At 39.1% G+C, this 12,505-nt stretch overlaps 1 protein-coding gene and 1 pseudogene across 5 annotated transcripts in view; one reads left to right on the top strand and one right to left on the bottom strand.

Annotated features, from left to right (window-relative positions):
* Positions 1 to 12,505, top strand: part of PABIR3 (PABIR family member 3) — a 69,660-nt gene that overhangs the window by 18,908 nt on the left and 38,247 nt on the right. For all 5 annotated transcript variants that reach the window (XM_004778403.3, XM_013048924.2, XM_013048923.2 and 2 more), the window contains exon 5: positions 5,592 to 5,654. In XM_004778403.3, the coding sequence (XP_004778460.2) occupies positions 5,592 to 5,654 (63 nt within the window). The remainder of the gene's footprint in view (positions 1 to 5,591; positions 5,655 to 12,505) is intronic.
* On the bottom strand, positions 30 to 2,804 carry LOC106004287 (annotated as a pseudogene).

Raw genomic sequence — 12,505 nt, 5'->3', positions numbered from 1 at the left:
CTGGAGGCACAGAAGCACCACTTGGACACTCACACTTTGTTCCGCTCTGCCCCCAGGCACAGCCACACCTGGTCGTTGCCCTTACTGTCTTCCTGGATGTGATAGTGCAGGGACATGCCATACTTTCTCTTGAATTCAGACCTAATTTTCAACATGTCCCCTTCCTTCTCTGTGGGTGACCGTGATTCTAATCAGGACCTTATCATGACCCCTCTTACCCTTCTTGGAATCACACATTCAGTCATCAAAATAGAACAGCTTGTTCTGAATACACTGGACCAGGTTCAGAAAAGCATTTTCCAGGTCTCTTTGACCTCTTCCTTGATCATAAGGGCTGTAGCTCTTGTACTTTTCAGATTCTTTCTGGATGTGATGCATACTCGCTTGGTCAAGATGCCGATTGCCTTGGGAACATCAGTTCTTTCCTCTTCACTCCAGCATTAGAGATCATAGGCATCTAGGGTCAAATAGTTTATAATCAAAGACAGAGCCATCCTCTGCTCTTCTGCTCTTCGCAAGGATAACCATCAGCTTGCAGAAGTCACCAGATGTGTTGGAAACAGTGTCCTTCTCCAGATCAGTCTTGTACATTTCCTTATAAACTGTTAATTTCCTCTAGCATCTAATTGGCCCTGGAGCAGATGATCTCAGTAAGGGAACTCTCCTCAGTCCTCAGCATGTTCATCAGCGAGGCTTTCAGCTTGGAAGCTGCATACTGAGCAGGTGTTTTTTCAGTAGGCCCCAAATCACCTTCTCCATGTGGCCAGGCATCTAGGCAAGGCTGAGTTCAATGCTGATGCAGATTCCTTTTTGATCCTTGTCTGGTAGGTGAAGGCAATATCCTGTTTATCCTCATTACTGTGGTTGGTCAGTATGTTGATGACAGTTACCTCATCCACACTTTTAGCCTTGATACCATTTCAGTGTTCAAAGCATTACACTTGATTTCAAAGTTGGTGTATGTTTTGACTGACCTGTATGTATTTGGGGGTATAGAGTGGTCACCCTGTCAGCGGAGTGTGAACAGTGGACATTTTGGAAGATGCTGGCCCATAAGTTGAAAGCTGCTAGCATCCCAAGATGCAGAGCCAGAATGTATTAAAATATAAAGAAAAAAAATACCCAAACTGCAGGATAGAATGTGTGGGAGGATCCAGGTCTGGAAAAGGAAACACTGAAATATTTACTATGGCCATCTCTGGATGGTGGGTGCTGCTGGTTTTTTCCCCATTCATTATGTTCTATACTGGGCGTGTATTGCTTTATAATGAGAAAAAAGTAAGTCAGTTTCCGTTGGGAAAAAAGATCAGGATGAATAGGTGGGACTCAGAGGGTTCTTAGGGCAGTGGCACACTATTCAGTATGATACTGTAATGATGGATATGGGTCATTATACATATGTCCAGACCTAAAGAATGTATAACATGAAGAGTGAACTCCAGTGTAAACTATGAACTTTGGGTAGTAATGATGTATCAATGTAGGTTCATCTATCATAATAATTTACCACTTTTGTTCAGCTTTTAATAGTGGGAGAGGCTCTGCTTATGTGGGAGTTGAGGAAACCTTTGTACCTGCCACTCAATTTTGCTGTGAACATAATAGTGATCTAAAAAATAGAGTCTGTTAAAAGTAAATTAGTTAAAAGATTAGATGGGAAAAAGAATAAAGAATGCTGGCTAGCAAGGAGTAGATATCTAAGTCTTGTAAAGCTACCATATATAATTCTAGTTGTTGTTTATATGTCGTTAAACATTGAATTCTAGAAATATTTGATGATGGTGGTGATAATGGTGGTAGCCATAGTAATAGTTACCATTAGTTACCAATAGTTACCATTGACTGAGCATGTACTCTGTGCCAGGTGCTGTGTGAAGCATATTACATGCATTATCACCATTATCATATTTCATACAAGGCAACGCTTGAAAGAGAAACTTTTTACATCGTTCATAGCACTGTTCCATAGAGCAACAAATCATATGTCCAATATAAACCTTTTATGCAAGTTTTATGGAGGAGTTTGCTGACTTTTCTGATAAAGGTCAACTAGTAGCCTTATTGATTTGAATTAGGAATTTTCTTTTTTTAAACTGTATTTTTTTTGAAAGAGAGAGAGAAAGAGAGAGAGCAAGCAGGGAGAGCTGCAGTGGCAGAGGGAGAGAGAATCCTAAGCAGGCTCCCCACTCAGCACAAAGCTTGACGTGGAAACCGATCTCACAACCCTAAGATCGTGACCTGAGCCAAAATCAATAGTTTGATTCTTAACCAGCTGGACCACCCAGGTGCTCCAAATTAGGAATTTTCTTGAAATGTCAACCCTGGGACATGATTAGTACAGGCTAGTCTGAATGTCTGGCCAGTTAGCAGTCATTAGCTGTCATTAGCTGTCTGATGACCTCCTTCTTCATACCCGTCCTCTGGATAGAGCCTGAACCAGGCTCAGGGCTTATGAGTATGTGTGTCTCTTCCAAAGTTAAATAGACCATGCTGTTAGGTGTAATCTGCTCATCTGTGTCTACCAAAGTAGAGCATTTTGCCACAATTCAGTTGTTTGGCTTTTTTTTTTTTAGTGTGGCATTCAAGGGTGAAGACCCTGTTGGCCTCAGAATCTTCTGTCCCTCTAGAGATACCTCGCATTGCACTCACACAGGACTAACAACCTTTCCTAAAACATGTTTCCTAGAACATGCCTAGCACTTTCCCTTTTCTCTTGCTTATGCTGTCAAACTCTTTGCCCTATGAGGCCCAACTCACACCACCACCTTGTGCCTTACCTGTCTCCCATCTCCCATTCCCTTCATCATTAACTCTCATGTCTGGACTGTAAGATGTCTATGGGTAATAACTATGGCTTACTTTTCTTTTAATTTCTCCTTCCCCTCTGAGTAGAAAAACAGTTTCTTAAATATAATAAGAGCCCAATAAATATTGAAATACTTAAGAGTTAGCCCTTTGTTATGATAAAGTAATTATGGCTCATTGTCTAATATAGTTTAAATGTAGTGAATTTTCAGTGACCCTTATATGAATTTTCCATTATTACTTCTATAACCTTGGCTGTTTCCCCCACCTTATAGCAAATGATTAGAAAAAACAAACTGGTTTTAATACTGTCTTAAGCGAAATGTAACTAGTGAAAGATTTAAAATCTAATAAAAATTCACACTAGCTACTTCATAAAAATACTTAATTTTATGTAAAAAATACATAAAAATATATCCAACACACCTTTTTGAACACTCATCTTCTCCCCACACACAACCTCATTCTTCTTTTTTTTTAAAAGATTTTATTTATTTATTTGACAGAGAGAGATCACAAGTAGATGGAGAGGCAGGAAGAGAGAGAGAGAGAGGGAAGCAGGCTCCCTGCTGAGCAGAGAGCCCGATGTGGGACTCGATCCCAGGACCCTGAGATCATGACCTGAGCCGAAGGTAGCGGCTTAACCCACTGAGCCACCCAGGCGCCCCCAAACTCATTCTTCTTACTGCCTTTCCAGTCTACCTCAGACCAATCGTGAGCTCTTTTCACTCTTTCATTCATTTTTTTAAAGATTTTATTTATCTATTTTTTTATGTTTTAGAGAGAGAGCATGTGTGAGTGCAGTGTGGGAGGGGCAGAGGGAGAGAGAGAATCTTAAGCAGGCTCCGTGCTCAGCTAGGAGCCCCACTCAGGGCTCAATCCCACGACCTGAGATCATGACCGGAGCCAAAATCAAGAGTTGAACACTCAACTGACTGAGCCACCCAGGCGCCCCTAAGGATTTTATTTTTAAGTAATCTCTACTCCCAACATGGGGCTTGAACTCACAACCCAGAGATTAAGGGTCATGTGCTCTACTGACTGAGCCAGCCAGGCACCCCTCTTTACACTTTCTCATCATTTCTCCTGTCTACCTCCTCTTTATCCTGCTCTTTTTCATTCAGACTCTCATTATCTCTTCCCTGGCCTTTGACGCTGCTTCTAGTCCCTCTTCCCTCCATCCTCAGTTTGTTCTGTATATGCTGCTAGGGTTGCCTTTCTAAATCAGATTTGATCTTGTTTAAAATACTTTTGAATTGGGGCGCCCGGGTGGCTCAGTCATTAAGTGTCTGCCTTTGGCTCAGGTCATGATCCTGGGATCCTGGGATTGAGCCCTGCATGGGGGTTCCTGCTCAGTGCAGAGCCTATTTCTCCCTCTTCCACTCCCCCTGCTTGTGTTCCCTGTTTCGCTGATGTCTCTCTCTCTCTCTCTGTCAAATAAGTAAATAAAATCTTTAAAAATAAAACAAAATAGTTCTGAGTTTTAAGAACTCAGAAGGATCTATGCTTTATGTTTCCTATTGGGCTCAAAAGGCTAAAATCCAAAATCCATAATCTGGTTTCAGCCGGATTTCCCCAAATTTTCCCTATCCTTTCATGCCCTATCATGTACCAAATTTCAGCCACCCTGAATCTCTCTGTTCCCCAAACATGCCTCTACCTGAGCATCTCTTCCCACTCTCTGAAATACCCTGCTACCTCTTCCCTGTCTATCGAATTCCTACCCTCCTTTGTGAAGCCTTCCCCAGGAACCCCAGATGGAGATACAGCCTCTGTTCCTTGACTTCACACAAATCATAACTAGTTCTAACACTGACCTATGGTCTAATTTGCCCTACCTACACTTTAAATTTCTCAAGGACAGGAAAATGTTTTATTTCTCTTTAGATCTTCAAGGTCTAGCACAGTGGTTTGCCTCATTAAATATTTCTGAATGCACAACTCATTGTGTTCTTAAGATATAATGTAAAAGTAAGATATGCTAGATTCATTATCTGGCATTTCAAGAACTAACCAGGATACAGGTAGAATGGATAAATGAATTCTAAAGGTACTTTTCAAGACTCATTTTCACACTTAGCTTTAAATCTGTCCATTCTTTCATTCCCCTCTTGCGTGGGTCCTCATAAGCTTTGCGATAAGACGGAACAGGAGAAAGTAATCTAGATGACAAGTATCTGAACAAGCAAGAGAAAATGTACTGAGCTACTTGGAAGTGACCGCCTTAAGTCATTTTATATTATGAAAGTATGGTTTCTTCAGCTAGGTTCTAAGATATGTGATGGGGTTGCTTTGTTTGTTTGTTGCAAGGTAAATCTGGCAAGAAAAAAATGAAGTGGTTTTAAGATCCAGTGCCTTGAGAAAGGGAAAGTAGAGATAAACAAAATGTTCTGTTGATGTTCTGCCCAGTACCTCTTATGTTAACAGTTATTTTGTTCTGTACACACACACATACACACACATACACACACATACACACATACATATACATACCTACATATATGTATATATATACACACACATACTTTTGGCTAGTATAATTTTCAGTCAAGAGTCAATTGGATCTTTTAATATTTAATTTTAAACCTAACTTATACTGTTGCTAACGTGCATTAGACATTCAGACATTTTAGGTGGTGATTCAACATTGACTTAATTAATGTTTAGAAATAATTAATCAGAAACATTAGAGCCAGCTCAACTTCTATTTATTCTTCTATTGACGTATGATTAACATTCAGTGTTATGTTAGCTTCAGGTATTGACTTTTATATTTTAAATTTCAGCTTTTACCACCTTCTCCCATCCCCATCCATGCTTCCTTTGGTCGCCTTCATCAAATCAAACAGGTAAGAAGACTTTCAAAACTGATAGCTGTTCAGTAAAAAGAAAACTATTTTTCCTTAAAAAAATACCTATGGGAAAAAATACTTATGGTTCTGTAATTCTAAATGAGGTCACAAATGATTCTAATTCCAGGAACGGTTCCTCTAAAATAAAAACAACTAAGAAGTCCTGTATTTCTTTGGGTTATTACCTATTTTAATAAACTGATAGTTTCCAGAAAGATGATATATTCTTTTGCCTCAGATCTGGCCTCTTTCAGAGATCACAAAGAAAAAAAGATTATTAATTTTTAGGTTCATAATGACCATAATTATCATTTTTTCTAAAAACCATCAGGTGAAATTTTTTTGATGGATGAAATGGCCTTTATGCTACCATTTTGTGTAATTGCTTAGTGATCTGAGTTCAGGGACATATTGTACCTTACTGGCTTATGTTTTGTGCAGGCCTGTATGTGTGCGTGCGTGTGTGTGTGTATGTGTGTTTAAAAGCAAATGCCTAATACACAGTTAAACCTTTTAATTATCCAAAGATTAGCCACAGAACTCAAAAGATCAAATCGCCACTCTGCCACAGGTGGTAGGATTTTTCTGACCCAACTACAAACAGACTTTTGTTCAAGGGGGGCTTAACTGTTACGAAGCACTTATTATTCACTTAGCGCTAAAATACGTATTTTACATCTGTGCTCTCATTTTATCTCACAACGTAAGATCAGAAATTAACAACAGGAGAAATTTCATAAATTACCCAATGTTTAGAGTTAGTGAATTTCAGAGCCAGATTTAGCCCTAAATTACTGGATTCCTTTCCAGCTACCCTTTCCCTACTTCAGTGGCACAAAAGCCATAGTATCTCATGAGCCTGGGGCTTAGGACTCCAGCTCCTGCTTTCTTTCCCTCTTTCCCTTTCCCACCATGGCTTCCCTAAATTCTAGCCTGTCATCCAGGAGCAAACAAGTATGGTAAAAAAGATCCTTTTGCTTTTTAGTAGATAAAACGTTCTTTAACTGTCTTTGAGAATAGGAAGCTCTTTTAGAAGTTCTTAATGAAAGAACCTTAAGTTAGTAGGTAGGATGACCTCTGGTTTATCTGTGCAATTTGTTTTGTTGCTTCCCCTAAATGAGATCAATACTTAAAAATTGATTGCATGTTGGTATTTGATTATAAAGCTTGAAATCAAGATAAATTTTTGAAAATTGGTTACATGTGGCCATTTGATTATGAAGCTTGAAACCAAGAAAATTTTAACTGGTCAGTAAATTATAAAGCAATCTATCTCCATAGTGACATAATATATGTTACAAACATTTTAAATGAAACACAAGTAGAATGTGAATTAAATGGGAAAACAGAAATAATATTGGCTTTCAATCTGGGTACTGATTGAATGGAAAACCAAAACTTATTTTTAGCAGCTTAATGGTCTGATAGATATCTTAAATTGCGTATTTCTTTATATGCATTCTTTTTTTTTTTTTTTTGAGATTGAGAGAGGGAGCACATGAACACAGGGGTGAGGGGCAGAGGAAGGAGAACAAGAGTCCCAAGTAGGCCCCATGAGGCCCCATGCCCAGGGCAGAGCCCAACATAGGGCTCAATTTCATGACCCTGAGATCATGACCCGAGCTGAAATCAAGAGACAGACACTTAACAGACTGAGCCACGCAGGCGCCCCTCTTTATATGCATTCTTTAACCATGATTTCTTTTTAGCTATTGAACTTATTAACCTTTTGGGGAAGAGGATGCCTGAAAGTAAATCCCTGATCTCTTTTTACCCACAAACACTCAGTATGAATCTCTGAGAAGGACTTTTTTCCTTACATAATCACCATGCCATCCTTATAGCTAGCAAAATTAAGTTATTCTTTAATGTCGTCTAATAAGCAGTCCATGTTAAAATTCTCACTATTCTTTAAAATGTCTTTTTTACTGATTGAAACATGTTCCGACCATGATCTCTCAGATCTCTGGGTTTTTTTTTTTTTTAAGATTTTGTTTATTTATTAGAGAGAGAGAGAGAGAGCACAAGGCAGGAAAGGGCCAGAGGGAGAAACCAACTCCCCACTGAGTGGGGAACCTAATGTGGGGCTCAATCCCAGGACCCTGAGATCATGACCTGAGCTATATGCAGATGCTTAACCCACTGAGCCACCCAGGAGCTCTCTTTTACTTAAAACATTCCTTTCCCCTCCTGTTTTTTGTTCTGCGCCACTTACTTATTGAAGAAGTGAGGCCATTTGTCCTGTAGACTGCCCCACATTCTGATTCTGCTTCCATGTGGTGTTTAATAGGCTCTTTTGTTCCCCGCATTTGCTATAAACTGAGTTGATTACATTTTCTTTTACTTTTAAATAAACACACAGTGCAAGTCAGTATTAGGTTTTGGGTTAGCATTTAAGTCAGTGTATGATTTAGGTTGCCCCTTTCCTAGCAGGCAGTTAGTGGATAATTTCTTCTCAACTGGGGCTGGTAGCTGTTTTTAGGTTTTAGGGAGCTTGAGAAAATGAAGTTGGAAGTTATTTTTGCCCCCCCCCAACTTTATTGATATGTAATTGACATATAACATTGTCTAAGTGTAAGGTGCACAACATGATGATTTATGTATATATTGTGAGGTAGTGACCATGGAAATTAATTCTCTAAACACATAGTACTTTGCTAAGTGTTCAGGAACTGTTCTTTTTATGTAATTTTCCTTTCCTAGTAATAATCAAGTTTATGTTTCAAGAGGTTTGGAAGCACTCAGCTTTTAGTTCCCTACCCTGAAACACTAAAGATAAGTTAACCACCCTGCTGAAGTAGTTTGTGTATTAGTTTGCTAGGACTGCCACAACAAAATACCACAAACAGGGGGGCTCAAACAACAGAAATTTAGTTGAGCACAGCTCTGGAGACTGGAAGTGTGAAATCGAGGTGTTGGCAGGATTGGTTTCTTAGAGCTGTGAGAGAAGCGCCTATGTGTTCCAGGCCTCTGTCCTTGGCTTGTAAATAGCCATCTTCATGTTCAGATGGCGTTTTCACATATGTCTGTCTCCTTTTTTATGAAGATGTACTGGATTAGGGCCCATCCTCATCACCTTGCTCTAACTTGATTACCTCTGCAAATACCCTATCTCCAAATGAAGTCATATTCTGAGGCCCTGGGGGTTAGTACTTCAGCATACTAGATTTTAGGGGGACACAATTCCACCCACAACAGTTTGTTCACAGTATATGGTTCTAAAACTTTGCCTTATTTCCTGCCTTGTTCAGGAGGATATAAAATCACCAATACCCAGTAAGAATGTGACTTTTTTCTGCAGTGCCTTAAGTGATCAGGCAAATCATCTACTTCCATATTTACCGCTGCATTTCTAGCATCTCTTGCTTTTACACCTTCACAAATGTAAACTTTAGCAACACATACTACAGTCTTTGTTTTATCTTACCTGGTTTGGATAAATTAAACTGGGTTTCGACACAAATGTAAGGGAACTTTATGAAACAAAGCTTTGGAAACAGATGACGCTAGGAGCGCCAGGCATGATTTTGATAGGGACCATTCAGATACCACAGTTTAGTTTCCACAGTCTAGGAAAGCAGAGGCATTAGATTTCAGTGATACGTTTTTTTCAGTCTTCCTTGAAACCTACCAAGTACCTAGTCTTTTTTAGGAAGAAATGTTTAATTTGGTCTTAGTTTACAAATCGTTTCATTCTTCCAGCAAGCATTTGTTAAGCACTGTGCTGGCACTGGGCAACTCAAATCTCTCAGGCATACTCACCTTCCGAGAGCACTAGTGGCTAACTTACTGTTTCCATTTTTACCTTGGAGCCTAAAAACCTGAAAGCTAAGCTTAGCGCTCAAGTGTAGCAATTCTCCTTAAGCTGGGTTTCTAGCATACAGTACTCTTTGCCCTTGACAGTTACATGGCTCTTGACCTTAAAATATAAACAATAAAAGAGTCAGCCTACCTTTACTAACAACCATCAAAATAGCTGATGTTGGCTAATGCTCCCAACTTTCCATGGGAGGAACAATGGGCAAAATCTTGTCCTACTTTGGGAAAGATTGCTCTTGTTGATTAAGTAAATTACAAAATACTTTGAGCTTCTCACTACAGGAAAACACCTACATAAGTCTTAAATGGAAAGACTATACTAACCTTACATTTTGTTGGAAAGATTTACTGTTATTCTGTTGTTTTAAAAGACTAACTTCTTAAACTTCCTTTCCTGATTTCCCTCATTTTCAGTAATGACATCAAAATAACTGGAAGCTCCGGGTTCACCTTCAGTTCTTCCTTATTTTTCTCCTGTATCTAATTAGGCATCTAATCCTATTAATTCTTCCTTGACAACATCCTCTCTGTTCCCACTTCCTTCTGTCCCTTGGGTCCAGATTACCCTAATAATATTCTAGGAGATTTCCTATCTCTGCCAGTATAATCCAACTTCCACAACCAACACCAAGATAATTTCTCGAAGACATCATTTTCACCTTTTCTCCCCTGTGCAAAAAGTTATAATGGCTTCCCATTACCTATCGAATAGGAGTAAGATTAAGAATAGCTAGGCTGTAGTGAGTGCTTGCTTACACAGGTTGCCAGGCACTGTGGAAAAGAACGGTATACCCATGTCATTATCCTCAGTTCTTTTCATCATCTTCATGTGGACAAGGAGACCGAGGCTCAAGTTCCATCGCTTGCCTAGGGTTGCACAGGTAATAAGTTACAGAGTTGAGATTCAGCCTAGTTCTATTGGGCTCCAAATCCTGTGGTCCTAACAACTATCCTATTCTGCCCAAACTCTTTAAGCTCAAACCCTTCAGTTACTTAAGATCCTAGAAATTTGGCCAGTTTTATCTCTCATTACTTCGTAACACACTCCGTTTCAGTCAACCTAGTCTCACTACCCTGAAACCTGCCATGTTCTTTCCCTCTAAGCTTTTGTTCACATGGTTCCTTCTGCTTGGAATACCTTCCCCTTCTCCCTGGGTTTGTCCATGTTTTAAACCACTTTCAAGGCCTAGGTCACATTTTATTTATATTTTTTAAGATTTTATTTATTTATTTATTTATTTGTCAGAGAGGGAGAGAGAAAGACCACAAGCAGGGGGAGCCTGGTCAGCGGAGGGAGAAGCAGGCTCCCCACTGAGCAAGGAACCCAATGTGGGGCTCGATCCCAGAACCCTAGGATCATGACCTGAGCCAAAGGCAGACGCTTAACCAACTGAGCCACCCAGGCATCCCCTAGATCACATTTTAATTCACACAACTCAAGCCACTTTTCTCTTCCAGACTACCCATAACATATCGCTTATATTTTTTTTAAATATATATATATATATTTTTTTTTTAATTTATTTGACAGGCAGAGATCACAAGTAGGCAGAGAGGCCGGCAGAGAGAGAGGAAGGAAAGCAGGCTCCCTGCTGAACAGAGAGCCCGATGCGGGGCTCGATCCCAGGACCCTGGGACCATGACCTGAGCCAAAAGCAGAGGCTTTAACCCACTGAGCCACCCAGGCGCCCCACGTATCGCTTATATTGACAAGAATATTTAAATTCTTTTGATCATATACTGCAATAGTACAAAATATTTTAACACATCCTTCCAATATATGTAAATAATATATCCTTCCAAAACATGATGGACATATACTACTAAGCTAGTATATCATGTGAATCATTGAATATATGCAAAATACAAATGTAAAAAGGATGAACTAAAGATGAAATGATATTTTTGGAACATTTTAAATTGTATTTTATTAACTACAGTTCATCATTGAGAGTCAATATGAGTTCATATTTCCAGTAGTCTTCATGATTTAAAATTATTTTAGCCTGTGCCTCAATAGAGATTAGCTCAGCATTGTGTTTTTAGAGGAAGGTGGCAGATGATGTGCACTGTGCTAGGTAGGAGCTTCACCTTTGTCATTTCCTTGTCATTCGCTTAGACTTGTATTACATATCTTCTGTCCAACATTTCTTTATAGAAATCTTGTTAAGATACTTGTCTGTTTTGTGAAACTTGGTTTAATTAAAACTGGGTAATATATCCATATGGCCACCTAACTTGCAATTAGTTATAATTAGCTAAAGACCAAAAACATGCTGGTGTTTTGCAAGATCTTGGAACCCTCTGGGCTGAGTGAGGGCACCTATGTCAAACTGTAGACTATTAGCAAACCTGAATTCCTTACTATCCTAGATTTTAAAATATATAAATTGAATTTCTGTGTTTTGCTTTTTGCTTTTCAGTGGATCACCTTGTATACTTCCTGGACTATGATCATGCTTACTTTGGAGAGCACCAACTTAATGCGTATAAAACTTAGCTCTCAAACGTGATTCTAGGCCATTTTAGGAAAAGCTCATCCTCTTATTTTCTGTTCCCCATAATATTTAGCACCCTATTTGCCCAGCACTATCCTAGATACTTTATTATATGTGAATTATGTTTTTAAAAATACTAGGATGAATTTGGACTGTGCAATTTCTTAAAGCCATTTCAACCATTTTTAAGGGTACAATTCAGTGTTATTAAGTACATTCACAATGTTGAGCAACCATCACCACTTTTCGTTTCCAGAAATTTTTCATCATGCCAAACAGACACTCCATACCCATTCAGCTATAATTTCCTATTGAACCTCAGTGTCCTGTAACCTCTGTTCTACTTTCTGTCTCTATGAAGATTCGGCTATTCTGGGTACCCTCATCAAAGTGGCATCATACAATACTCATTCTTTTGTGTTTGTTATTTCACTTAAAATAATTCTTGCAGTGTTCATCCATGTTGTAGCATGTGTCAGAACTTCATTCCTTTTCATGGCTAAATGATAAGTCCATTGTATATATCACATT

This window comes from Mustela putorius, unplaced genomic scaffold (assembly GCF_011764305.1).
Source record: "Mustela putorius furo isolate JIRA1106 unplaced genomic scaffold, ASM1176430v1.1 tig00003899_pilon_pilon_pilon, whole genome shotgun sequence".
Taxonomy (NCBI): Eukaryota; Metazoa; Chordata; class Mammalia; order Carnivora; family Mustelidae; genus Mustela; species Mustela putorius.
Note: the sequence above shows the minus strand (reverse complement) of the source record. Positions and strands in the feature narration are given on the sequence as shown.